The sequence below is a fragment of the Nicrophorus vespilloides genome, unplaced genomic scaffold, assembly GCF_001412225.1.
Source record: "Nicrophorus vespilloides isolate i.1.1-1 unplaced genomic scaffold, Nicve_v1.0, whole genome shotgun sequence".
In the NCBI taxonomy this organism is placed as follows: Eukaryota; Metazoa; Arthropoda; class Insecta; order Coleoptera; family Silphidae; genus Nicrophorus; species Nicrophorus vespilloides.
Genome location: NW_017097173.1, coordinates 139,972 through 165,902, shown reverse-complemented (window position 1 = coordinate 165,902; position 25,931 = coordinate 139,972). Strand labels below are relative to the sequence as shown.

Sequence of the window (25,931 nt, the reverse complement as noted above, 5' to 3'; positions counted from 1 at the left end):
CTTTTATATTTCTCCCTAATTTTCAGATTTTCGAAGAACTAACTTTGCGTAAGTATTTGGTATGAAAAGTCGAACGAAAATTGACCTTTTTAATATAAATTTTATTAATTATATATTTATTGAGTACAAAATGTAAATGTGATCATGGCATATTTAAAATACCATCTGTGGAGCAGCTACCTTGATGCTGCCTGCACCACTCTGGCTGTAAGCTGTCCGCATTGACTTTAAACTTCAATAGCCTTTCTCTGTGTATCATAAATCTGTCTTCCGCATCTTTCCACGTCGATTTCGGTTCGGCCCAAAGTCTTTCAGCCAATGCAGCGGCTCTAGGCCAGATTCGACCATCCACAGAAGCATCGTCAGATTGTTCAGTCCACAAAGCAGCTTCGGCCCCCATCATCAGATGGCTGTATTTACCTATAATAATATTAAAAGTAATTATTTTCATTTCAGTTGGATCATTGCAATCATATTAAAATTTAAAATATTGTTAAGAAAAGTTGAAATTACCTGCAATTTTGGCAGGGCTATTTTCATACACTTTTTGCCACCCGATGTAGGGTGAACACCAGTTGTTACCATCCGCAACCCAACTGCCGAATCCGCAATCGAAATATAAAGCATCGTAGTTACTGAGAATTGTCCTATAACCATTCTCGAGCAGCACTCTGATTTGCTTGTCGCTGCCCGTCGTCCAGATTTGAATGATGTAAGTGCTGTTTGGCAAGTATTTCATCAAATACTTTTCGTCAGTAAGCGTGCTTGTCCAGAGGATTATAGGTACATCGTAACCCCTCTGCTTGGTGAACCTCTTCAGCGCTTCTCTTTGGAATTTATCCCAAAGTTTTATGAAACCGGCTTCGTTGAGGGTATAATTGTTATCTGTCATCCATTCGGCAATTTTTCTTTCGGAATCCCAACAGCCTTCGTGCACTTCATCGCCGCCCATGTGGAATATGTCCGGATCGAACTGTTCAATCATATCTTTGTAGATCACTAGCAAAGAAAACAGAAAAATAATTTAAAAACTTGAATCGACGTACATCGCATCGAAATAATTACATTCTAACACGTCGTACATTCCGTCCTGTGTGGGATCTAGCTGACCGCATGGAGGTTCCACGCAATATTTCTGCCATGGCTTCTTATCGAAGCAAGCCAAATAACCGGTATCCTGCCAACCTTCACCTACGTGAGCGGGAGCATCAAACTCTGGCAAAACTTTAACGCCTCGCACCTTGCCGAAAGCAATGATCTCGTCCACATCCTGCGAGGAGTAGACCTTGCTTGGCGTGTAGGCTCCGAGCTTCGTCAGGTACGGTGCAGATTTGGAGGTATAGGGAAAGCTTTGACTGTCGGTGATGTGCCAATGGAAGATGTTCAGCTTGGACGCCCCCATCGCTTCTATCGTCCTCTTGATGGAATCGGTAGAGATGAAGTTTCGAGCCGTATCCAACAATATACCACGATGCGGGTAGACAGGACCATCCTTCAGATAGACGGAATCCAACATTTGGTACTCGCTTCGAATATCATCCCAGATAATAAGTTGGCTTAAAGATTCGAGACCGTTACGTGCGCCGTAAAAGTTCTCAGCTTCAATATCACTGATTATCCTGCCATCGGTGTGCACGGACACATTAAGACTGTAGGTTTCGTCTTGCTGGTAAACAACTTTATCGCTTCCAGTCTTCTTCAGGTGCAAATTGACTACCAGACTTCTGCCGCCCGGTTTTCTGCCATTTTCCGGTGCAAGAAGATCAATGTTCTTTTTGAAACGCTGCGCTGCTGCTGAGACCAACCTCTTCACCGGCGTATCTTCGCCCGGCATCAACACGTCAATACTGTTCACATTCAATTGTATGAGTGATTTCTTGAACTCCATTTTACCAGTCGGTTTCGGCCATAAAGACGCATAGCTGCTGCACATCAGGCGGCAAGCTCCCAAGCTTATGGCAGACTCCTTCTGCTCGGCTCGCACTTTCAAGCAGTTACCTTTTTGACAAATGTAACTCCATTCCGATGAACTATAATATATAATTTTGTATTAATAAAATATGAATGAATGAATATTGTTTTCGCTTTAAAAATACAAGTATTAAACTAATAACTAGTCAGTTCACTCAACAAATCAAACTCAATACATACAAAGAACAAAATAAATTGGAAACATAATTGTGAACTTTGGCTATTAACAATCATTATAGATAACAACAGCATCATCATCCATCAGAAAAGTTCCATAGGGAAAACCTTATGGTATTAATTTGTCCATTATCTTAAACATATACAACATTTAAGTTTAAAGCTAATACTAAATGAAATTGTACCTCGTTCTTTTGAATGCGTAAAATGAAACGGCGACCAGAGCCGAGGGAACAATCAACAGAAAAAACAATGAATATATCGAGCTCAATTTGCAATAGGCCATGCCGAACATTCACAAAACATTTTATTTTTATCACTTTTTTTTTGACAAACTGCCAAAAAATGACACAATTAAACTCACCTTGCAACTTGTTGCACCAGGAATATCGAAGCCAGACACAGCAACAAGCATATTCGAGACATTTCCTGGAAAGAAGCAAATGTTGTTATCCCGTTTATACGTACATACATTCAATCAATCAAAGTTGACCACAAATACGAAAGAAATTGAACAAATATGCCAACAATAAATTGATTACATATTTCAACAACTATGACATTAATCAATTGATTTATTATGTTATTCGTTTCTTAGGTTGTTAATAACATAAAATTCTGGTTGCATACTTCGGCAATTTATCGATACAGAAAAAATATAATAAGCGTTTTCCATTGCTAACTGAAAACCATGTTGCTCATATTAAAATAAATCGAACAAAATACTGTTCGATTTGGATATTACACATATGAAAAATACCTCTAGATTAGCTAATTTGTAGATATGATAACTCGAGTAAATATTATTTAAATTTAAGTGATAAAATATAATAAATATAATGCTTATAACACTTGATTACTAAATAAATTTGTTACAATGAACAAAATAGTATAAGTAAATATATAATTATTAATTTCGTGTTTGTTTTTTTAATTTTAAAATTTTAAATGGTTGAAAGTCAATAAGATTCTAACAGTTTTTTTTTTCATATACATCTAGAATGGAGCGGATCAAATGCTTACGTGTTACTGACCTCTAATCAACTAATTGCACTACTAATTGTTGTATTAACCCGTTTCTATTATGTCAATTCTGAAAATTTTCCTAGTCATCAGAGACGATATTGCAGCAACAAAGAACGGGAAAAGAAAAAGTTGCAACTAAAATCGTACGGTTTCTCGTTGAGAGTTTCAAGGAAATCAATTCGTAGCTTATTATTCGCAGCATATCGAATCTCGGGTTTCGTTTCTCTTCAATCATCACGTGCGATATTAATCAATAAAACGAAACACTTTATCGGCCGTTTGTTGATCGTACAAAACAATTTTATTAAACCGTGCCATGGAAATATTGACGCGTATTGACTTTCTTTTCGGTTACAACCTTCTTAACTCAATGTTTATTTGGACTTACCGTTTCGGAATTGGTTCTACACAATGCGAGTGAAAGTCTCGGACTGAATCATTTCGTTCTTGTCAAGTTAATATAACAATAATCCCCAAGACAAGTATGCAAATTATACTGCACATATATGTATGTATATATATACACATTAGTTGTCCATTTCAATAAATACAGAATACATTCCGGTTTTGGCGCATTCAAAGAGCATACTCGGTCGTTAATTTTATTTTTGAACAGATTTTACGGTGTTATAATTCATCGTCTTTACGATGATCCTGTTTCGTTGGACCCCTATTAAAATTTGTCCCCCCATTAAACCAGATAAAGTAATGTATGTTTACGTTCAATATTTGTTAGTTTTTGAAAAAAAAAAATGTGATAACGATGAGTGATAAAACGTTAAAATTATTTTCATCCAAACCGATGAAAAATACAATCATTATCATCTATATTTACAGACGTTACGGTTTATTCGCACCTGTCATCTGTTGAAATCTAGACTTTAACGAAATTCGAATCATATTTCTTCGGGAATTTCATGAAATCATCATATTTAGCAAGAGATGTGTTAATTTCATTTTTATGAAATGCGAAACTAATCGCTGTCATAATTAGATATGAGTTTATCGTGGTTTTATTAATTACACAATAAGTTTTGCAAACGAAGTGATTTACACTGATAATGATTTTTTTGCTACAACAATCAGATATATCAAATGCTAGTATACATTATATAATATGTGTTACTTAATTGAAAAAAATAATAATTTCAAAATAATAAAGTGACAAGGACTTTCAGTTTCAGACTTTTCCACTGGAATTTGGGTTATTTTTATTGATTGACTTATTTTTGTTTTCTTGACAATTTTCATTTGATATATTTACAGAATTAATATTTGTACAAACTTGTCTTCATTAATATATTGAATACTCAAAATTAGGTTTCTACAAATAATTGTATTTACTGTACTCTGCAACTATTATAAATAAGAAATTTCCATTTTCGCGGAACCGAAGAAGAATTTGGTTCAGGAACCAATGTTCGATTACATAATAAAACCGTTGATACAGTAATACTTCACATTGTGCATTTAATCGGATTGTTTGGAACCGGACTAATCGAGGAACTAAATTCAAGAAGCATACAGAAAGAGTCTTGACGTACGAGTTCAATGACATTATGAATAATTTAAAAATATACTGTTGAAATTGTGGAAATGCATTTAGATTAAAGATATATATATATATAACTATATGTAATTTGATTCGTTGCAAAGGTAATTGTTTTAAAATTGAGCATGAATCCCCTACTACAAGGAATTCACGGAAAACCACCCCGAACGACATCTACGGTCTCGGCGGCAGCGCGCAATCAATAGCAGTTGTTTGTTGTGCCCCGAAGGCTCTGATCCTTATTTCATTGCAAAATAGAATCCGTTAGAACAACAATCCTCAAACATATGCATTATCAAATGCATATAAAACGCTAAATAAAAGAACAAATATTAAATAAATGTGCAGTGAAGATTAATTGTAACCATGAAGCAGATAACTCTGATAACAATAATAATAACAATGATATGTCACATAGACTGCATATTTTCTTATGTAAGTAATATTATTGAGGAATAATGCTTTAAAAGGCGAGAATCCAATTGAAATCTGGATACAAAAAAAAGGGGGTTAATGCACTTATTGATTGCGCTAAAAAATTAATGGACATGAAGGATATGTTCGGAAAACACGAACTATTATTTACTCTTTATTTTTTTTATTTGTTGTTGCTTTAATTCAGGGATCTTATCGAGCGGCCGTCGTTGAATACTCGACGACTCGTGAGCCCTTCTACCAGCCCGAAGATATTTTGCGCACCAATGCAGAAGAGTACGTGAAATTAATTAAGAAGGCTGCGAGTAAGGTGAGATTACGCATCGATTGATAGATCTAGGGTCTTCTACGTGTTCTTTATGCTTCAGCTGGCTTCGATTGTGCTCTTCCCTGAGCACGGGCTGACCTCTGCAGATATCACAACGAAGAGCAAAAATCAGATCCTCGCGTACAGCATAGAGATCCCGGATCTCATCCATAAACCTAATCCGTGCATCAACGAATCCCTGCATAAGGTACATTTCGATATACGTTTTGAATAGAGCGATTTTAATACGCTTTTAATTTCGTTATTCCTTCGCAGATCCTAAGACTGCTCTCCTGCGCCGCTCAGGAATCGAGTATCTACGTTGTGGTCAATATTTTGGAGCGGCAGGATCACAAAGACGATTACCACATGTTCAGCACGAACGTGGTTTTCGATCGCATGGGAACTATTATAGCAAAGTACGTAACTCTTGATTATTAAGTAATATGCTAATGTAACAACGTATGGCGTGTTTGGTCTAAACAATGTAAGCTAAACTTCTTGAATTACGTAAAATTTAGGGAATCCCATTAAGATAGTTTTCTAATATCTTATTCGAAAGTGACGCGTTCAAATTGCATTTATAGAGGTCGATAGATAGATTTTATTTGTTTCAATAATAAATACGTGTAGACGTAATTAAGAAAGAGATATGGTAATCATTGAACTTGTTGTGGTTTCAGATATCGAAAAATTAATGTTATTGATGAATCGAATCTACAGACAGGCAACGACTTATTGACCTTCACAACGGATTTCGGCGTTACTTTCGCGGTGCTAATAGGCTACGATATTTTCTACAAGCGACCATCCCTGGAGGCAATCCAAGAGAAGAACGTCACCAACGTGCTGTACTCGACAGCTTGGATTAGCGAAACGCCCTTCCTTCAAGGTTATTGCTCTGCTAATTTCTTCAACAAAAAATAAATGTTGTACGTTTCAGCGTTGAGTATTCAGGCAGGATATGCAAGAACGACGGGCGTCAATTTGCTCGCGGCAGGTTTGAACGATCCCAACGAGAAGTACGGCGGCAGCGGCATTTATTTGTACGATGGTAAAGTCGCAGAACTCTACATATCTCCGTCGAAATCCAGCAAGCTGTTGGTGCAGGAAGTGCCGAAGATCCACATTAAGATCTCTGCGATCAAATGCAACAATAATTCGCAGGTTCGTTGCGTTTTGTCCTTAATATTGTAATGGTTCATTGCAAATGGGTTTTGTTTGGTTTCAGGTGATGCCAAGATTCAGATTGGGAGGTAACTTGAACGTTGGCTCTTTTTCAACGTTGACGGATAACTTGAAGCACCACACTTTAATGCCATTAAATCAGCACGGTCTTGAGACGAAGGCCACCATCTGCAACCATAACGGTGTCTACTGTTGCAAATTCCACGTGATCGTGCAAAGAAAACCGACTGAACATAATTATAGGTGAGGAATTATACTGTACAATCATTGACATTTGTTTATCATGACACTATTGACATTGACATTAAGTCACTATTGATATGATAAATATCATAAGTTACATTAATTCAATTCAATGTTGAGTTATTTCCAAGTCAGAATTTGTTGTTATTGAATAACTCGAAATTTTTGTTTGTAGATTGTCAATGTTTTACGGAATTCGTAACATAGGCTCGAAAACTATCGGTGTTCGTTCCTGCGGCGTAATCTCCTGTTCCAACGGCACCGATGATCACTCCTGCGGCGAGAGGACCTATCGCAGCTCAACGGTTTTTTCCAACATTTCTATTATCGGTACGTTTCGTAGAAGCGACGAAACCAACGATTTCCCAATTACATTGACATACGATTTGACACCTATCACCGAGTACACATATTGCGAGACCATGAACGATGACAAGCAAACCATCACGGCCGAGATGATCTCCACGCAAAGTCTGACCAATATCCTCAGTTTCGGTATCTATGGGAGGATGTTCGAGTACGACGGAGGTCATCCAGGACCAATCACCAGCAACGCAACTCCTCTCCCGTTGCCCGATGGATTGATCTTCGTAATTCTCACTATTCTTCTCGTCGTTTTAGCAATTTAAAATAACGAAAAGATTATGCAGTTTGCGCTCGCTTAACATTCGTTCGATAATACGTACATTATTATTAACGGCCTTATAACCAGATTTACGTACAAATCCGTACAATGATGTCAATCGAATCATTTTTACGTACGTACATACGAATGAAAAGACACGTGTATATCAAAAAAATAATTAAATGCATTCATTTATAAGTGAATTCACCATACGATTAACGCTTTGCGTACAGCTATTTGGATATGCATTGTGTACGTTAATCGAGCGCTCGCTGTATCTTTATTCTAATGTCCACACTCGAGCTCTCCAATGGAATTGCTTGAACGTCAAAAACAAAACAAATTTCAAACTAACAAAAACCTAAACAAATCTAAATACAATTAGCATTATTTATTTTGATATTAACAATATTTTCTTAAGAAAAAAAAAAGCATACGGTATTTAGAAAAAAAAAAAATAATTGCGTAAACGTAGATTAAATATAGAATTTCAGCAGTTCGGTTTCGTATAAAATATGTTGAGTTCAAGAAGAAGAAAAAAAAATTAATGTGATAAAAGACTTAGACGAAAATGTTGTACTTTCATTTGGGAACTGAGTTAATATGCAATTGTGCCTTCGCTTGATGCCTTGACGGAAAATGAGAAGAGAAAAGATATAAAAGCACGAGGAATATATTATATATTGTATCTTGATATTTTATTGGTAATTGTATGGTGGCTCTGATGCGCGTTCGATGTTGGAAATTACGATGTATTTATTTAATTACAGAAATAAAATTATTATTGTCCATTCATTCACCAAAAATTATAATACTAGATTGATTCGTGTATACTCCTAACTAACGAAGATTCATCGATCAATTCTTGGAAAGAAGTTGCTAAGAAATGCGTGTATTGCGTTTGGCTCAAAATATGCACAACAATTCTACTAGAAGAAAACAAGTACAAAAAGAAAACAAATATCCGGTGAGTTATCCAAATAGATTTCTAAAATGTCGATAAAGCGAATGTTTGCAATTTATTGAATGCAGACTACAAATTTACAAGGAGGATTTAGAAAAAAAAAGTATTGTTACATGAAAGAGAAATAAAAGCAGAAACAATCAACTTTAGACTCGTATTTTAAAATGAATTCACATAAGAACTTTTATAGCATCTGAAAACGAAGTTATGATCGTATTAGATTTGAAATTTGCATAATATAATTATGTAATTTGTTTGTAAAGTTTCTATAAACGCTAATAAAATTGGTATATGCGATTATTAGATTATTTTTCACTCATGTTTTAATAGATTGCGAAGCTCAATTTTCATTTAACATTGTACCGTCTTATTAATTTATTTCCATTTGACAGTTTAAAAATAGGTAACTTATATGTAAAGTCGAATAATTTACGGGTGACATCATGCAAATATTTATGTTTGTTTCACAAAGTATATCACGTTCTATACGATTACGACTTACGATTAGTCGTCTCTTGGTGTAAACTATTTGTCCTTATTTCAATATATTAATAGGTAATGAAATCGTATTTTTTTCCAACTATTATTATCTATATTCAGAATTTGATGAGTGACGGTGTCAACATTTTCAAGAGTGAATCAATGTAAATCATTTTATCGCTGAACGTATGAATCACCTGGTGGGAGGGGTAGATCAACGGCTTATCTTAGATAAAAAAAAATGTATAAGTGTTTCCATAGGTATTTAGCGTTCAGTATCGATTTCAGTCTCTTCCGTAGAACAATATAAAATTATTACCTGTAGTTAAAAAAAAAAGTTTAAGCAACATGAAGAGTTTTTTGGTTGCGGTGCTTCTAGTTCAGATAGCCGGGATTTTGTCTTTAGTGAGTTTACCGATCGATTGTGGTTTATCAATTTAATGTTGATTTTTTGGGTGTGGCGATTACCCAACATGCAATTGATATCGAAAAAGAATAATGTAATTGGTTCTGATTTGCGTGTTTTCTTTTAGGATTACTACGATGTTCTCCTTTATGATTACTCATCGAAATCGGGGGAAAACGCCAAAGATATAATGCATCACAATTTGGAAAATATACACAGCCTTCTAGAAACGACCAAAGTACGTTATACGGACCGGCCATCTTGTATAAGTTATGATTGAATTATTGTTTGTTTGTTTTAAATTGCAGAAACTGGATATCGTCGTTTTCCCAGAATACGGACTGACTTCCATCAATATCACCAAAGAGAATGTAGCGGAATTCGCCATAGAAGTGCCATTCGCGGAAGCCCAACCCTACGGGGATAACTTTGATAGCGACGTAAGAACATATTATTGGTTTTAGTAGATGAACAGGTTGTCTGATCGTTGATTTGTAGTATCTGAATAGGCTGTCAGTGATAGCGAAAGAGAAAATCATCAATTTGGTGGTGAACGTGTTGGAAAAGGACACGAAGAGCGGAAAGTACTACAACACGAATCTATTCTTCAGCAACGAAGGTCAGCTGATTTACAGGTGAGATAGATAGGTGGTGTTGTGCAACAACTCAAGTTAATCACTGTACTTGTGACTCAGGTATCGCAAGATCAATTTGAGTGAATGGGAGAAGAGATTTTTAACGGCCGGCACCGAATTGGGAATTTTCAAGTTCCCGAAAATCGACATCAAATTCGCAACTCTTATAGGGGAAGACATTTTGCACTATAACCCGGCGATCGACTCGATTGCAGAACGCGACGTGACCAACGTCATCCACACATCAGCAATGCAATCGGTCCTTCCCTTCATGGGCTGTAAGCACTTTCAAGCAACATTAATTCAATTTTCTAAACTGAAAATGAATTTCCAGCTCTACCCCTCTTCAGCGGCTTTGCAAAGAAGTACGGATTGAACTTGTTGACCTCCAGCTACAACAACCCAAGAACCGGACGCGGAGGAAGCGGCATGTTCTACCCTGAGGGGAATCATTTCAAGCACATATCAACCGGGCCGAGCACGACCCCGCTGCTGCGTACCGTTCGCAATTTGAATGTGAAAGTTCCTGAAAAAGTCTGCGACTCTAAGGTGAATCCGAGGTCATTGGAAACTGTCAACGGTACGGTGAGCAGAGGATTGGTTGGTGGAAAGCCGTCGTTGGACAAGTACGAGTATATCGCCGATATCGAGAAAAACCAGAATTTGTATAAACTCACGAAGATCGTGGAGGGCGTCAACAACGTGACCGTTTGCACGAACGACATCTGCTGCAAGATCGATGTTGACCTGCAGAAGACCTCTCCCACGGATGCTGTATACGTGTATGTTGATCATAGAGAACGCCTCAAATTTTATAAATACTCATCATCTCAATACTCATTTTAGGGCTGCTGCTTATTACAACAAGAACACTGACTTGTACGGATGCGGATTCCTATCTTGTGCCGACAACAATTTGAGTAACTGCGGCCAGAGGATCGACGATGCCGAAAAGTTAACATTCAAGGACGTTACCATCTCCGCCAAAAATAAGTACACCAAGATCAACGCGTACAATATCCCTGTGGCTATGCTCTCCAATTACTTGGACTTCGACCATTACACCTATTGCGTCGATGAGACCAACGGAATTGTCATGAAGTCTGATGTCGCGAAAGATGTTATCGTCTACGGATTCATCGGACACATCACAAGCGGTGCTTCCATTCTTACCTCCAACATCTTCCTCCTCACACTTATCTTTGCTTATTTATATAAATTATTTTAATGAGTTGAGGTTGTAGACACTTATTTATAGTAATAAACAAAAATTTTATTATCAACCCATAAGAAAATATTTCTACAGAAAATTAAGTACATAAACTAAACTTGTATACAATTGTTAATAAAACGAGAGAAAAAAGAGAAGATATTACTATTATTAATTTAATGTTACTGTTTTTTTAAATTTATAATGTGCTTAATAACATTAGTAGTTTTTGCTAAATTAATTAAAAATTAAGAAAAAACTTATCTAATTTTATTTTTATTATCGTTAGATTTTCCTATCAAGTTTTATGTAAAAAAACCTCCACAGAATTTCTAAATGTAAACTTTGTGAGGAAGTTCTTTTCTTCATTGATATTAGCAAATTTGTTATTAAATTACACTTAATTATTTATCAATTTAATCCTACAATCATAAAATTCTGTATGCAATTAATATTTGTACTAAATAAATGTACTAAATTATATATTTTTTTTTAAAGTCGCACCAATATTCCACGTAAATCGCAGTAACGATGTTTTCTTTTGCGTCAATTGTTTCGTTTATGCAGTCACTGGATTGTGAATCATAACTAAAACACATATTAGATTTATCATTGAAAACAGGAAACATGTTGCAACATAGAATGAACAATCCTCAATACTTTGGCAAACCTCTTTTTTCATTTCATATCGCACTCATTTTTAATAGATATGTGGTGATGATAAGATTAGAACATAATTTTGTTATGGTATATGGAAAATACTGTTATGTGAGCACTGGCGAACGTGCGAAATAAAATGATTAAAATATTCATGGTGATTGCTGCGGTGCTGCGATTTTCAGCGATTGCGGTAAGTAAATTGAAAAGATCATCTCACACATATTAGTACATTTATCATCCAAAGATTAGTTTCTATTTTACGGAAATACACAGCGCCGCAGTATTCTGAGTTTTCTTGAGGAAAGAGGGCGCAAACATTTGGCACCTTTCAATTGTTGAGACATGGTCGCAAATTAGATATTTTGCTACAGGTTTAAACTTCCCTTATTGCAGCCTTGGAATTACGGTTTTGATTTGTGATTCATTATTATTATCGATAAAGCTTATTGCATAAATATTCAATGTAATATTTCGCGATTAATAGGGAGAACAGTTTCAGTCAAATTTTGTATCGATTGAATTCCTAAATTTAAAATATACTATTGGTGAGTCTAAACAAGAAAATAAATAAGACTTTGATATCCTTAGAGATTTTTCATCGACTGCTGAAATAATTTCGTCTCGAAAAGATTGAAACAGAAAATGGAAAAATATAAAACTTATTTTAAACTTTATTAAATCGATAAATTGATGATTAACTTTGATAATTAATGCTTACTACTGAAGACTAATTGGAATTTATTAGTTTACCACTAACACAGTTTAGATCTTTATAGTTTGCAGGCTCAGACAATTTACGAACACTTCTTGGTTCTATCGGTGTGTATATCAATGTTGTTGATGTAAATGGACATTAACAACATTGTCTTAGTATTAGTCATCATCAAAAAACAATACTAAACGTGCAGAAGTCATTAGACAAACTTGTGTTTTGCATCATCATTAAATTAACACCTCGAATCATTTTGGTGATTTACGGTGATTCTTGCACTAGGAAAACCATGATTAACAAGTGGCAAAGTTTCAAGCAACAAAAAGTGTTGAATGATTTACGTATGGTGGAATGGTAGAAATGTCCACCTTCACCAGTGATTGAAATAATTGTACTAAATGAAAATGTTTACACCATTTCTAAGACAAATTTTCATCTCTGCTTGGTGTAAATCATTTCGCATATGAAGTTAGATTATCGAATTTTTGCTTTTATAACATCTCATTAAGATTTCAATTAACCGATATGTAAATATAATTACTGATAATAAAAATTTCAATTTCTGCATATTAACTATTGCGAAACAAACGATTTATTCTAATACAAATTTGTGGTAAGATGTATTAAAATTAAGTAAAGAAAACTTTTACTTAATTCCTGCAATAGAAACAATTTTTATTAATTTAAAGAACGTTGAAACAATCACATATATTAATTAGAATATTTTATGTTTATAGATGCGATACGATGCGATCCTCGTGGAATACAGTCCAGTCATTAGAGATGATGCACGTATAACGATGCACACAAATATTCAAAATTACTTTAGCATAGCAAAAAATTACGCGGTGAGTGATCGACTTAACGAGCATTGAATTAAGTGTTTTGCATAGATTTTGTGATTTGTTTTTGCAGAATTACGATCTGATCGTTTTCCCCGAGTACGGAATCACGTCGGTGCGAGTCAACAAAGGCAATCACGAAGCGTACGCCGTGGAAATAACGCAGAATTTCTCTCGGATGGGCGACGATGAGGATAATGTAATGTATTTATATTCTGTCTTTTAAATGTATGAAGTAATTACCATGGTTTTGCAGTACATTAGAAGATTATCGGAAATCGCATCCTCCAGAGGTTTCTATCTTGTTGCGAATTTGCTGGAGAAGGATAATGGAAAGTATTATAATACCAACGTGGTTTTCGATAGGAGAGGCGCACTCATTTATAAGTGAGTACACTTTAATGTTTATATACTGTTATACCTCGTTTAATGATCTACGAAATTACTTCGTTAAGCAAATCTTTGTTTTCGAAGGTAAAAAGTACTATGAAAGAATGAGCTAATTAGTAAAGAAAGTTAACAATAACACTTCTTTCTAAATTAGAATTATTTTCACTAACAAAAAATTAAGATTATTTCAATATCCAATTCTTTGGTTGTTAAGATTTTCTAAATCTTCCACTGAAAAACAACGTTTTCGTCTTTTAGTACAACTTCTGGCCATATTATGTTTACTATGAGCCAAAGTATGACTGTATGATTGTGTGGTCATAAATTGCTTTACAATCCATCATCTTCTAAAAATTTCCTGATTATTTCTTCTTCCTTCAAGTACAACTTTTGGTTACAATTTGATCAATCTGTACTCTCTAGTATTACTTCACTTTTGGACAAAAATTGTTAACAGACTAATCAGTAAATAACTCCTAGATAATACTCTATTCTTCTATATTTTGACTGTGTCTTAATATGCACGAATTTGGTAATGTTCCGAGCAGATGAAATTTAACTGTAATTTCTTTCAGGTACCGAAAAATCAACCTGAATGAGGAAGAACGGACCTTCCTGACGGCCGGCGAAACCCTCGGCCAATTTCACATTTCCGACTTCAACACAAAGTTCGCTATGTTCATCGGTGAAGACATCCTCGCCGGGTTTCCAGTCCTCGAGGCCATCAATCTAGGCATAACGGACATCATCCACACGAACGCGATGAAGTCTTCGATGCCATTTTTAGCACGTTAGTGAACGCCGAAATTAAAATGTAATTTTTGCTATATTTAAATATTTCATATTTTTAGCGCTTGCTATACAAGAGGGTTTCGCTCACATCAACAAACTGAATGTACTTGTGTCCTCTTACAAAGAAGTGACAACCTCCCGTGGGGGTTACGGATTTCTATTGAAGGCAGACAATAATATTGCGAGTAGAACAAGTCTCAATTCCTTAGAAGTAACCTCGCAACTGATGACTCCGTCAAGCAACGTCGATGAGTCAAGTTTTGAAGCAAGAAGTAAACTTTCTGCTTTTAGAAGTTCGTTCGATTTGGAGAAGCACAGCGAATTTTACAGTTTCAAAATGACCGTTTCTGGCCGTGTCTGCTCAAAGGACAACAAAATCTGCTGCACTTTCACCGTTCACGATAAAAACGTTGACGACTATGCGTATGTATATTTATTTTCTTAATTCATTGATCATCAGTCTATATTGTAGTATTCACACATGATAAGACTTCTGGATTAGGCAAGATTTTACTTTTGCCTTCAGCAATTTATCAATCAACAAAATGATTTTGCTTTACTTTTCTTACAGAATTGTCACATATTCCGACGGAAACAACTATGGATGTGCGCTGGTCGCATGCGATAAAGGTGGACAAAATTGTGGCAGATCCACGACAGAGAACTGTGCGGATTTCAGTTCAATTGAGATAACGTCGGAAATAGCCAACAGTTCTTACATTGTGCCCATTGCGTTCGACGGTAATCTGAAGAGCTTCCATAATTATGAATTTAAAAGAGAAAGCGATGGTTTAACTATATTAAATGGAAAAAAGGTGAAAAACCTTTCAACGTTCGGGATTTTCGGAAACGGCGCAAACGGAATATCCTCAAATAGAATCCAACTATCGCTTTCATTTTTACTAATAAAAATTGTACTTTGTACGTGGATTTAGTTGGAAAACGAACAAATGATCGTAATTTAATATTTATTATGAAAAACATTCACAGATTTCAAATATAAACTATTTTGAACATTGATTATTTTCAAAATTAATTATATAGAATTCAATGTTGACATTTCTTCAGCACCAAATATTTTTGACAAACTTAAGTGGTAAAACTCATTATTTTAATTAACTAAATTTCAAATTACTTACAATGTGATAACAACTTGGTTTGAATCAAATTACCCTAATTTTACATAGAATATGTACTTAAAACTAATGTTAAATACTACGAATATACTTTTATCTGTTTAATTAATTTCATCTTTCTTACTTTCTTACAAATAAATGATTATAGTTGATGAGAAAAATCAATTAAACTGCTTTCTCGAACATTAATATTTGATTACTTCATTTTTAAATACGAATTACAGCCAAATTAAAGAGACTACAGCAATCGGTGATACATGTTACATTTCCCAAACATCCAACTTTCACATGCATCTATTAAATCCATTCTATCTCTTATAGTTTCTGAGAAAATCACTAAGATGTAAAGCACTGCTTTTTGGAACGTCAATTTTTCATTAATTCGTTCGTGATTCCCCAAATATCCAACATTCATATGCATCTTTATTATCTATTACAGTTACATGCATATTATTAGATTAAAATTTCATATAAATCCCATATAAATCGTATGGAAATCTAATAAAAAAAATCCTTAGAAATGTCTTATGTCTGCCTTGTGTATTGTTAATAAACTTTTATTTATATAATATGCAATTCAGAGAAAGCTTGTCGCTCATTTAGCCAGAAATACAATATATACAATATTTACACTTAGTTATTATGGGTTATACTTATATGCTAATTGCTGATGAACAGTGGTGATAAGTAGCATAAATGCAATGAGGAACACTTTGCAGGGTTTGGTTGGGGGAGGTTTGGATCTGGGTCATTTCTGGGGTTAAGGAACATGCGTTTGATGGTGTTTAGGACTTCTGTTATTTCTGGGTCGTCGTCAGGTGAGTTATAGGCGAGGATTGCCGGGAGGAAAGGGATTTTGTTTTTGGGTCTCCACCCGCAAGGAGATTGGAGAACAGACGTTGAGGGTGCGAGTGTGGTAGTTCCGGGAAAAGGTTTTGGCGGCCTTGGAGTTTATTAATAAATTCTGCTATTTTGGGAAGTGAGGCGAGGTCGGGATGTTGAGCGCTGTGGTGTAAGTAATGGAGTTTTAGTACTTTTCGTATTACGTTTCTCTAAAAGCTATAGATTCGCTGATGGCTAGGTGGAGGAATAGGTGAGGACGGGTCGGATGAAGGTTTTGTAGGTGTGGAACAGGGTTTTGGGGAAGCAGCTGTCTAGGGATGTGCGGAGACGGATGATTTGGATGATTGTAGGGAGTGGGTTGAGCGTGTGAGAGTGTTGGATGCCCAGGTATGTTATGCAGCGGTGGCAATCGCAAGCCCGACAACCGAAATACCGTCAATCAAATTCCCGACAACCGAAATGTCGACTGTATTGAAATCCCGACAACCATAATTCCGACTGTATCAAAATCTCAACTATATCGAAAATGTCTACAATAACATTTCTAAATTATTCCAAAGCGTAGTGACTTTTAAATTGTTATTAATAATAAATAATAACAATTAATAATCTAATTGTATTTGAGATTATTTCATAATGTTAAGGTTTATTATGAATAATTCAACAAAATCAAATAACTTAATAATAATTTATTGTTATTAATAATAAAAGTGTAGTACAAGGTGGCTACGCTCCGAAATAATTTTAAAATGTTATTGTAAAAATTTTCGATATAGTCGAGATTTTGATACAGTCGGGTTTTGATATAGTTGGGATTAGGTTTGTCGGGATTATGGTTGTCGAGATTCTGATACAGTCGGGATTTCAAGAGACGGTCTTTCGCTTGTAGGGCTTGCGATATAGACCCTTTATGCAACGTGTTTCAGCCACATTCACATTCCAGAGCCTGATGGAGAGGGGTGTGTGGCCTTATGTATAAGCCATAGAGCTTTTGGGCTTTTAGCTTTCTAACGCGCCCTCGAGGGAGATTTCTCATCTACTTAAGATATATTAAAAGCTTTTATTTTTGTTTTCAGGTGTTTTTAAAAAAATCACAAATTGTTATAAGATGCAAATAACGGTTTGTACGCACTGCATACCACTACTATTTATTACGATAATCGTTAGAACTATTTTCAGCATTTTCTAACAGCTAATAAATCTACTTGATGTTGCTTGGAAATGCCGCAATCATGAAAAATAAAATTAGTTTGTATTATCACATCCGTTGCGATGTTTACTAAGATTATGTCATTTCCATTTTTCAACATGTTTTAGTCATTTGTTTGGAGAAAACGAATGCAAACATGATTTAGTACGTTCAATTCTATCGTGACAATCTGATCAGAACAATAAAATTTTATATAATTCGTATGTATATATAAATTTTATCGCATCTACATAAAATATAATCTTATCAGCAAACATACTATCTTGAATTTGGTTGTAAAACATTTAGTTTCACAGAAACACACGGGTCGTTATGAGGACTACCGTTATAATTTTAAGTTTCTTCTGCGTTTTGGTCGCTTCTAGAAGGGTAAATATCTTTGATCAAATGTGGTAATAATATATTAATTGCAATATTCGGTATCAGACCTACAAAGCAGCTGTTGTCAACTATGTCCCGCACCATAAGTACGTCAACAATGACTCCGAAATAATAAAGGAGAATACTTCTAAATTCAGTTACTACATCGAGGAATGCATTGTGAGTAGGGCGGATTGAGACGTTTATGAACGATTAATATAGGTTTTTTTTGTTTCTTGCAGAAATGCGACATCGTCATCTTTCCTGAGTACAGTCTTTTTTCCAAAGATTTCAATCGTGCGTTTGTTAGAGAGTTGGCCATCAAGGTACCAACGCCTCCAGCAGTAGGGATCTGTTCGCAGGGTAGCAACAATGTGATTATGTCTGGGACTAAGGAATACATGATTTATTAACAAAAACTCGTTTCAGTTCATCACCCGGATGTCTTGCATATCGAAGCAATTTGAAAAGTATGTCGTCGTTAATATTCTGGAAATTGATGATGGCAATTTGTACAACACGAATATCGTCTTCGACAGAGAGGGAACGCTGATAAGCAAGTAATAATAACTGTGCAATTTTGCAAATAGCAAACACTAAGATTGTTATTTGTTTGAACGAACTAGGTATAGGAAGAGGCATTTGTCGGTGGGCGAGCAGCAATTCCTGACGCCCGGTCAGGATTCTGTCATCTTCTACACGGACTTTGAAGGTGCATTCAGTCTGCTCATCGGCGAAGACGTGTTGTACGCGGGATCGGACGGGCTTGCGCCCAACGTAATATTGACCACTTCCTTGAAATCAAAATTACCATTCTTCGGAGGTGAGTGTTATTTGCAATGGAGGATTTGGCACAATACAATTTTGAGGGTCATATGTATTATTAAATTCTAATTCAAATATTTTTTATGAGCCTTAAGCACCAGTAAAAAAAAAATGATGGCGGTCGATCCGCATTAAGTGCGCGCCTCCTTTGAATGTACCGAAATCCGCAAAAAATATCCAACTTTGATATGAGATGGATTCCCCAAATATCCAACTTTCATATATATCTTTTGGAGCCATTCTATCAATTAAAATTTCTGACAAATTTTTCATTACTACCTTCTGACTTTTGTTTGTACAAAGAAAATATCGTCACAAACAGTGTTTTTAATCAACAGTTTATGTGATGATGATCGTCTTGTTTCATCTACCTTATATTTCGGAATCTTTAGTTTCTGGGAACTCTAGAATCGAATAAAAAAAGTTTATAAAACAATTTTTACTAACAAAGTATATCGTTAAAGTTAATTCTGTAATAATTATGTTTTTTTTTGTTTAGCTCTTTCCATCTATGACGGTTTTTCCAAACATTACGGCGTCAATTTGCTCGTAGCCGATTATAACGCACAGCCAGAGCAGAACGGAGCCAGCGGCTTCTACCTGGCTTCAAACTCAACGAAATCAGAAATCACAACATCGCAAGAAACATCGAAGCCTATAGAGTCCATAATAGAAACACATCCAAAGTTTTTAGATATATGCCACAGAGAAGTATAGAAATTCAATCAAATAATCGAAACGTTCTCAAACTCCACGAATTCTCCTGCAGGAGCAATCGCCGAAGGGAATCTTTGCGTACAAACCCAACACCATAGAGAAAGATAGCAGCGTTAAGGAGGATTTCAAAAATTACAGATTTCAACCGCTGAAGAACGGAGCTAACGAACTGAAGCTGGTTTCTTCAGATGGAAAACTGCTGTGCGAATTCAAAGTTAACATCATCCTAGTACCTGACATGATATACGTGTAAGTAAAATAAAGTGGATCATTGAATGAGAGAAAACCATTTGATTACTTGTGCAGAGCGGCTGTGTATTCCGATAAGGAGTCTCAGGGATATGGATGCGCTGTCCTAGTCTGCGAAGGTTCCGATCTGAATACGTGCGGTGGAAGACACCTTCAGTCCAAGTCTGTTCAAATTACTTCCATCGAAATTAAGGCTGATAATAAAAATGTGGATTTTAAAAATCCCAATATTCCCATCACCTTAACGTACGATTTGAAACCCATCGGCATGTACACCTATTGCGCCGACGATGATGGCATTACGATGAAGTCCAGTCAACATTTATCAGATATCATCACATTCGGTTTCTTCGGCAGAAACCCCATAGGCTTCAATGATCCGAGCAAACCGAACTCCGCCCATCTGAACGGTGTTTCACTTGCTCTCTCCTTATTAGCAGCTACACTTTATTTACTTCATTAATTATTATATAACATAATTATTGTAAGTTCATTTCAATTCATCTTTGTATACTAAAATAAAATCGACTAAAATAGCTGCTCTACCATTTAATTGTACTGTATTTTATAAATATTTGTGGATGTTCATTAGCAGTGATTCTCAAAGTGGATCCTTTAAGTGCAAAAGGAGGTCGTGGACCAAAAAGTTTGAGAAACACTGGGTTAGTCTATTCATCTGTAGGCTATTATAACGTCTAATACACTAGGAGAAAATATTTACATCTTTTTACGTTCCCACGAATATTTGTTAATATTTTTTTTCAAAAATCGCAGTAAATAATATTTGGTATTGTGTAATAATTTTTAAAGGCATGTTTCAGAAAAAATAAATAGATAATCACTAAATCTAACTTCAACTGAAGTCAAATGCACAATATGAATGTACTGCCGACACAACCGCCTACTAATAAATTAACATCTTTGTACGTTCGCTCCGATATTTGTACGTTGATTTAAAATGTTGTACGTAATTTAAAATGATGTACGTTAAGTGAACTTACTGTTAGGAGTACTAATATTTTTCAAACTTAGCACTATGCAATCTAAATTTAATTGTAATTTTTATTCTTAAAGATGTTTTAGAAATAAAAAAAAAAGTAGTACGTACATTTCGGTCTTTAAAAATTGACTGTTTTAAAAACAAAATATACACATATTTATGTTTTTTTTGGTATTGTTTATGGTATTAATCAGTTATAATTATCTTTTGATCAAGAGCAAGACGTTATCATTTGTTTTTCTGATAATAATATGACTAATATCAAAAAAATCAAAACGTGTAGTTGTTTTTTTTTTTTCAAAAATAAAAATAATATTTCAATAACATTGTATGATACAAAAATCATTTGCATAACATTTAGGTAAAAAGCACATAAAATGGTTATAATTAAAAGATTGTCTATCTCCAATTCTTGTAAGATGTCACATTTTTTTTTAAATTTATATAATAAATAGTGTGTTTTTTTTAATCGTCCTATCTATGTCTGTCTATAATAAAAACATTCAGTAAATGATTAGACATCGCCCATTGGCAATTATCCTTTACTTATTGATTATTTGTTAAATCTCAATGGTAGATTCAGTGGTTTGTGTCGCTTCAGTCGTTGTGTCATTAGGCTATTGTCCAGAATATTGACAACTAGTACGTTTAGATGTCTGGCTTGTCTATTTCGGCATCGGCTACTGTTTTTCATAATTCTTTCCTCTACTGTTTCCATTTGAAGGTCCTCGTGAATTCCCCTGTTCATAATATACCATGGAGCACCAATTATCCTTCTTAGGCTCTTCGACTGGAATCTTTATATGGTGGCAATATTAGATCTGCTCCTGACTCCCCATAGCTGTATGTCCAGACAGGTTTTAAAATTACTTTATAGATCAGCAATTTGTTTTCTTTCGAAATTGGCGAGTCTTCTCGTAATAGCCAGTAGAGTTTCCTGAACTTAATTTCGAGTTATTTTCTTTTGGCATCCTTCCAGGTCAATCTTCTATCCAGATGCATAACCAGATATTTAACTTTATTAGCCGCCAGTATTATTTTTCCTTTAAGAGTCACTAGTAGGCAAGAGTCCTTTCTTATTTTCTCATGGTAAACTGATATGTACTGATTTCGATTCATTGACCTTCATTCTCCATTTAGGTTTACTTGCAGGTGATGTGATGCAACTACTGGGTCTGCATCAGATGATAATAATGCAATATCATCGGCAAACGTTACAGCCGTTGTTTTGTTCGTTAAGGCCATATCTGCGGTATATAGTATATAGAGGATAGGTCCTAGCACTCTACCTTGCAGTACAACTGACTTGATTGGATACAAATTTATCACTGAATCGAACACTTTCACTTGAAATAATCTTCCAGTCAAATATGAATGTATTATTTTATAAAAGTTATATGGTAGAATCTTCTTTAATTTATAGTGCAGTCCCGTGTACCACACTTTGTCAAATGCCTACAATACATCTAAGAATGCCCCTGAGCAATAGCGCTTCTCTTCCAGATCCTTGCTTATTTTATCTACCATTCTATTAACTTGGTACCGTGTTGACAACGAAATCGAAATTGGTGATTTGGTATTAGCTCATTGTTTTTCATGACTATTTTGAGCCTATTCATTAGTAATTTTTAAAAAACTTTTGATATTATTGGAAGTAGACTTATAGCTCTATAAGATTGTATGTTTTCGGGAGACTTTCCTGGTTTGGGTATTAGGATTTTTTGAGCATATTCAATTGAGAGGGAAAGTGTCCAGTTCTTAGGATTGCATTGAATATAATTGTCAGGGAAATTATCCTCTTCCTTGGTATTTTTTTTTTCTCTGATTAGATCATATCCAGAAGTCTTTTTTGGTTTTAATGAGTGTAACAGCTTCCTTTGATGTTATTAAATAATGTATTTAAACTAAAATAGATCTTTCGAGAAAGATCGCAATTTTGTAATCAGTAAAAATTATCGCATCAGATAACTCCCAATCGTTCTCTATACTTTATCTATAAATGGAAATGAAAGAATCAGTGTTCAATGTAATACAGCAACAAACATACATCAACTATGAACATATTCTTGCTCCTGTTATTTCTCAACTACGAGATACTTGAATCGAACGTTAGTTTAGTTAAAGTACTTAATTTCGTTATATTAAATCACATTTCTTTCAGGCATACAAAGCGTCGATTATCAATTGGGAACCAGTACCAGCGTATACTGTGGATGCTGCTATGATGAAAAGCAGTGAGAAGATATTGAAGACATTTAACTTAAACGAGGAAGTACGAAATATTAATTAAACTTATTTCTCGTGCATCATTTCTGTTTATTTGCAGAAGAGCGACATTTACATTTTTCCAGAATACACCTACACTAACAAAAATTACTTCGACTTGATTTATAGGCCATGGAATTTCGGGTTTGATGTGCCGGAGGAGTCGGAAAAATCGCTATGTGATGACTCATTTGAGGGAAATAAGTATTTGAAGGAACTTTCGTGCGCGGCTAAGAAGGAAGAGATTTACGTGGTCGTCCACGTGATAGAGAATGGTCCGGATACGTTGTATAACACAATTCTTGTTTTCAATCGAGAAGGGTCGCTGCAAAAAAAGTAAACATACTGAATAATACAATGAGTTAGAAGGCATGAAAAGGGTTGCGTCGTTTTGTTAGTTTTCTGCAAGAAATATTTCCTTTATTTTATAACAATCAATCAGCATGCCTTCTAAGTTGCTGCATTGCGTTATTCGCGCTCTAAAGTCTGTTGCATAAATGATGAATGAGACTGTTTCAGACATCGAAAAATTAACCTGAGCAACTACGAAAAAAGGTACTTCACTCCGGGCAATACATTCACCACTTTTACCACAGATTTCAACGTGGAGTTCTCCTTGTTAACATCCGAGGACATCTTTCTATACAACGAAGAAAACCATCCGTCAAAAACCGACGTTATATTGTGCTCGTCGATGTACGCATGGATGCCATTCTTAAACCGTAAGGCACGACCGAATCGAATTCAATCGAATTAACCAATTATTGTTTTCAGTCGTTTCCCTTTTCGACGGGTTTTCGAAGAAATATCAACGAAATCTATTGGCGGCTACAACGAATTCGAAAACGTACGACTATCCCGGAGCCAGTGGATTTTACGGAATGAACAACGACAAAGTTCAGTATTACACTGAACAGTATTATATTATCCATAACAAAATCGAAACACACATCCCCAAAGATCAATGCGAAAATGCAGTAAAAAATAAATCATATTAATTGAAATTCGCAGTAACATGAATAATATTTTTCAGGAAAAACCGCTGACCGGAATCCTTGCTATAAAACCTACAGTTGACGTAAGAACGGAATTTGATAGTTCCGAATATTGGAATTATCAATTACATCAACTTAAAAACGGCAAAAATAATTTCCAATTGACTACAGATGACAAGAAAATCGTTTGCGAGTTTAAAGTAACACTGAATGAAAAGCAAGAAAATTACAATGCGTTAGTTATAAAATAGTTATTCTTTACGTATTACTAATACAAATGTTTCTATTTTCAGCGCTCTGGCTTATTCGAGTGGTAAATATTACGGCTGTGCGATCGTGGCTTGCAAAACGGGCGAAATGAAAAGTTGCGGAGGAATAGTGAAAAGCAATGCAAATGAGATGAGCGATGTCGAGATTCACACTAAATTCGCGGACATAGACATCGAGCGCTTCAACTATCCCGTATCACTGAACACAGAATTGGAACCGATCGGAGAGTATACGTATTGCACGAACAAAAATGGGATAACTTTAAAGTCGAAAGGACCTCTGACCGAAATGCTGACTTTGGGCTACTACGGCAATGGTCCGCAGGGGAAAAATTCCGGTTCTTATGTTAAAGCCTCGCTGCTTACCGCCACGTTCATTGTTCTAAACCTATTTAAATTTTTATGTTATGAATCATAATCTTATAAAATTATTATATCTATATGATGTTTATCTATTTATATAACTATCATTGTATTACACTTCAAAACAACAATATGTACATTGATCGTAAAGAAATAATATATCCGAGAAATAAATTTTTTGCAGAAACAGTCAACAAAAATCAACGTTATCTTAAAACAAAAGAAAATATTCTTATTATTATAAATATGCGATAAGTGATCATTCTACAGAAGGAAATTGTTGATTTGCAACGGAGGCAACGACTGGTAATTCTTTAAATTCGACGTTTCTTAGGACAATATTTGATGTGTTAAATAAAAGATTCTTGGAAAGAAACTTCTGTTGAAACAGGAGCGAACTTTAGGCACCCCAAGCTTACATTATTTGAGGGCACTTCGTTTGAATGCGCCCCTGAGTCTAAAACAACATTTTTACAATAAATAAACAATTACACCATATCTGGCTTTGAACCATTTATTTTTATCATATGATTACGAACGACCGAAATTATAGACGAACAAATTAAGTTAGTTTTAAAAAATGTCTAAGGCTGGTAAAATAATTAAAAAAAAAAAACTTAAAATCGTTCAATTTTCGATTTTCCATTTTAAGCGACATCTATCGTTACAAAAAAGATACAATTTGGAATAAAATAAAATACTTTGTTAGGAACGCAGAAAATGTGCATATTCATGATACAAAACGATATATACACTTAATATAATGATTATATCTTTTATTATTTTGAGCTCTGTTATGCAATTCTTCATGTTGGTTTCTTAATTAAAAAATTCAATAGAATTGTTTCCAATTTGCTCTGACAAAATTGAATCTGGGTAATTTATGCCTTAAAATGTAAATTGTATTAAAATAAATTACTTACAGATGTTAATGAAGCTTACAGATTTATCACGGAGTGCATAGTAAAACATTCGTTGTAATTATCGAAACATAACCTTTAAGTAATTACAAAGAATATATTTGTATTGCGGTTGTTCGTTCAAATGTTTATTTTAGACAAGCCTCCGTTTATTTATTTTGCAT

At 34.9% G+C, this 25,931-nt stretch overlaps 6 protein-coding genes across 12 annotated transcripts; 5 read left to right on the top strand and 1 right to left on the bottom strand.

Moving 5' to 3' along the window:
- Nucleotides 1-87: 87 nt before the first annotated feature.
- Nucleotides 88-25,931, bottom strand: LOC108559261 (chitooligosaccharidolytic beta-N-acetylglucosaminidase). Of its 3 annotated transcripts, none has more exons than XM_017916474.1 (5): nt 25,771-25,931; nt 2,513-2,577; nt 1,066-2,030; nt 514-999; nt 88-420 (listed from the first exon to the last, which is right to left on the bottom strand). In XM_017916474.1, the coding sequence occupies exons 2-5, from the start codon at nt 2,572-2,574 to the stop codon at nt 143-145; spliced, it is 1,791 nt and encodes a 596-aa protein (XP_017771963.1). In that variant the 5' UTR covers nt 2,575-2,577; nt 25,771-25,931; the 3' UTR covers nt 88-142. The 3 variants fall into 3 exon arrangements, with proteins under 3 accessions (XP_017771963.1, XP_017771964.1, XP_017771965.1); XM_017916475.1 differs by lacking the exon at nt 25,771-25,931 and adding an exon at nt 3,563-3,615; XM_017916476.1 differs by lacking the exon at nt 25,771-25,931 and adding an exon at nt 3,183-3,322.
- On the top strand, nt 4,924-7,888 carry LOC108559262 (vanin-like protein 2). Its single transcript, XM_017916477.1, has 8 exons — nt 4,924-5,161; nt 5,349-5,471; nt 5,530-5,676; nt 5,745-5,887; nt 6,152-6,360; nt 6,412-6,635; nt 6,700-6,899; nt 7,075-7,888. Exons 1-8 carry the CDS (start codon nt 5,093-5,095, stop codon nt 7,526-7,528), a joined length of 1,569 nt encoding a protein of 522 aa, XP_017771966.1. The 5' UTR covers nt 4,924-5,092; the 3' UTR covers nt 7,529-7,888.
- On the top strand, nt 9,234-11,377 carry LOC108559263 (vascular non-inflammatory molecule 3-like). Its single transcript, XM_017916478.1, has 7 exons — nt 9,234-9,373; nt 9,502-9,612; nt 9,683-9,814; nt 9,873-10,009; nt 10,070-10,287; nt 10,344-10,791; nt 10,856-11,377. The coding sequence occupies exons 1-7, from the start codon at nt 9,317-9,319 to the stop codon at nt 11,235-11,237; spliced, it is 1,485 nt and encodes a 494-aa protein (XP_017771967.1). The 5' UTR covers nt 9,234-9,316; the 3' UTR covers nt 11,238-11,377.
- LOC108559267 (vanin-like protein 2) lies at nt 11,914-15,828 on the top strand. Its single transcript, XM_017916485.1, has 7 exons — nt 11,914-12,069; nt 13,329-13,439; nt 13,507-13,632; nt 13,690-13,820; nt 14,399-14,613; nt 14,675-15,038; nt 15,187-15,828. The coding sequence occupies exons 1-7, from the start codon at nt 12,016-12,018 to the stop codon at nt 15,548-15,550; spliced, it is 1,365 nt and encodes a 454-aa protein (XP_017771974.1). The 5' UTR covers nt 11,914-12,015; the 3' UTR covers nt 15,551-15,828.
- On the top strand, nt 16,750-20,466 carry LOC108559264 (pantetheinase-like). 5 transcript variants are annotated; one of them, XM_017916479.1, is made up of 9 exons: nt 16,750-16,844; nt 18,101-18,173; nt 18,231-18,344; nt 18,407-18,538; nt 18,594-18,724; nt 18,791-18,987; nt 19,489-19,700; nt 19,759-19,955; nt 20,013-20,466. In XM_017916479.1, exons 1-9 carry the CDS (start codon nt 16,825-16,827, stop codon nt 20,416-20,418), a joined length of 1,482 nt encoding a protein of 493 aa, XP_017771968.1. In that variant the 5' UTR covers nt 16,750-16,824; the 3' UTR covers nt 20,419-20,466. The 5 variants fall into 5 exon arrangements, with proteins under 5 accessions (XP_017771968.1, XP_017771969.1, XP_017771971.1 ...); XM_017916480.1 differs by having other exon boundaries at nt 16,751-16,844; nt 18,093-18,173; XM_017916482.1 differs by lacking the exon at nt 16,750-16,844 and adding an exon at nt 17,437-17,553.
- LOC108559266 (vanin-like protein 3) lies at nt 22,997-24,942 on the top strand. The gene is made up of 7 exons (XM_017916484.1): nt 22,997-23,063; nt 23,117-23,227; nt 23,282-23,556; nt 23,740-23,942; nt 23,995-24,197; nt 24,254-24,450; nt 24,509-24,942. Exons 1-7 carry the CDS (start codon nt 23,010-23,012, stop codon nt 24,900-24,902), a joined length of 1,437 nt encoding a protein of 478 aa, XP_017771973.1. The 5' UTR covers nt 22,997-23,009; the 3' UTR covers nt 24,903-24,942.

What these genes read in the sequence shown, in the direction of transcription:
- LOC108559261 (XM_017916474.1), bottom strand. Translation starts at nt 2,574, where the DNA reads ATGTCTCGAATATGCTTGTTGCTGTGTCTGGCTTCGATATTCCTGGTG. An exon ending in CTGGTGCAACAAGTTGCAAG is followed by an intron (nt 2,031 to 2,512) that starts GTGAGTTTAATT and finishes TATATATTATAG; the next exon opens with TTCATCGGAATGGAGTTACA. An exon ending in TAGCCCTGCCAAAATTGCAG is followed by an intron (nt 421 to 513) that starts GTAATTTCAACT and finishes ATATTATTATAG; the next exon opens with GTAAATACAGCCATCTGATG.
- LOC108559262 (XM_017916477.1), top strand. Translation starts at nt 5,093, where the DNA reads ATGAAGCAGATAACTCTGATAACAATAATAATAACAATGATATGTCAC. An exon ending in TCAACGAATCCCTGCATAAG is followed by an intron (nt 5,677 to 5,744) that starts GTACATTTCGAT and finishes ATTCCTTCGCAG; the next exon opens with ATCCTAAGACTGCTCTCCTG. An exon ending in CCGACTGAACATAATTATAG is followed by an intron (nt 6,900 to 7,074) that starts GTGAGGAATTAT and finishes TTTTGTTTGTAG; the next exon opens with ATTGTCAATGTTTTACGGAA.
- LOC108559263 (XM_017916478.1), top strand. Translation starts at nt 9,317, where the DNA reads ATGAAGAGTTTTTTGGTTGCGGTGCTTCTAGTTCAGATAGCCGGGATT. An exon ending in TAGCCGGGATTTTGTCTTTA is followed by an intron (nt 9,374 to 9,501) that starts GTGAGTTTACCG and finishes GTTTTCTTTTAG; the next exon opens with GATTACTACGATGTTCTCCT. An exon ending in GAAGGTCAGCTGATTTACAG is followed by an intron (nt 10,010 to 10,069) that starts GTGAGATAGATA and finishes CTTGTGACTCAG; the next exon opens with GTATCGCAAGATCAATTTGA.
- LOC108559267 (XM_017916485.1), top strand. Translation starts at nt 12,016, where the DNA reads ATGATTAAAATATTCATGGTGATTGCTGCGGTGCTGCGATTTTCAGCG. An exon ending in GCATAGCAAAAAATTACGCG is followed by an intron (nt 13,440 to 13,506) that starts GTGAGTGATCGA and finishes TTGTTTTTGCAG; the next exon opens with AATTACGATCTGATCGTTTT. An exon ending in AAAAACGTTGACGACTATGC is followed by an intron (nt 15,039 to 15,186) that starts GTATGTATATTT and finishes CTTTTCTTACAG; the next exon opens with AATTGTCACATATTCCGACG.
- LOC108559264 (XM_017916479.1), top strand. Translation starts at nt 16,825, where the DNA reads ATGGCTAGGTGGAGGAATAG. An exon ending in ACTACATCGAGGAATGCATT is followed by an intron (nt 18,345 to 18,406) that starts GTGAGTAGGGCG and finishes TGTTTCTTGCAG; the next exon opens with AAATGCGACATCGTCATCTT. An exon ending in GTTCGCAGGGTAGCAACAAT is followed by an intron (nt 18,539 to 18,593) that starts GTGATTATGTCT and finishes AACTCGTTTCAG; the next exon opens with TTCATCACCCGGATGTCTTG.
- LOC108559266 (XM_017916484.1), top strand. Translation starts at nt 23,010, where the DNA reads ATGAACATATTCTTGCTCCTGTTATTTCTCAACTACGAGATACTTGAA. An exon ending in CATTTAACTTAAACGAGGAA is followed by an intron (nt 23,228 to 23,281) that starts GTACGAAATATT and finishes GTTTATTTGCAG; the next exon opens with AAGAGCGACATTTACATTTT. An exon ending in AAGCAAGAAAATTACAATGC is followed by an intron (nt 24,451 to 24,508) that starts GTTAGTTATAAA and finishes TTCTATTTTCAG; the next exon opens with CGCTCTGGCTTATTCGAGTG.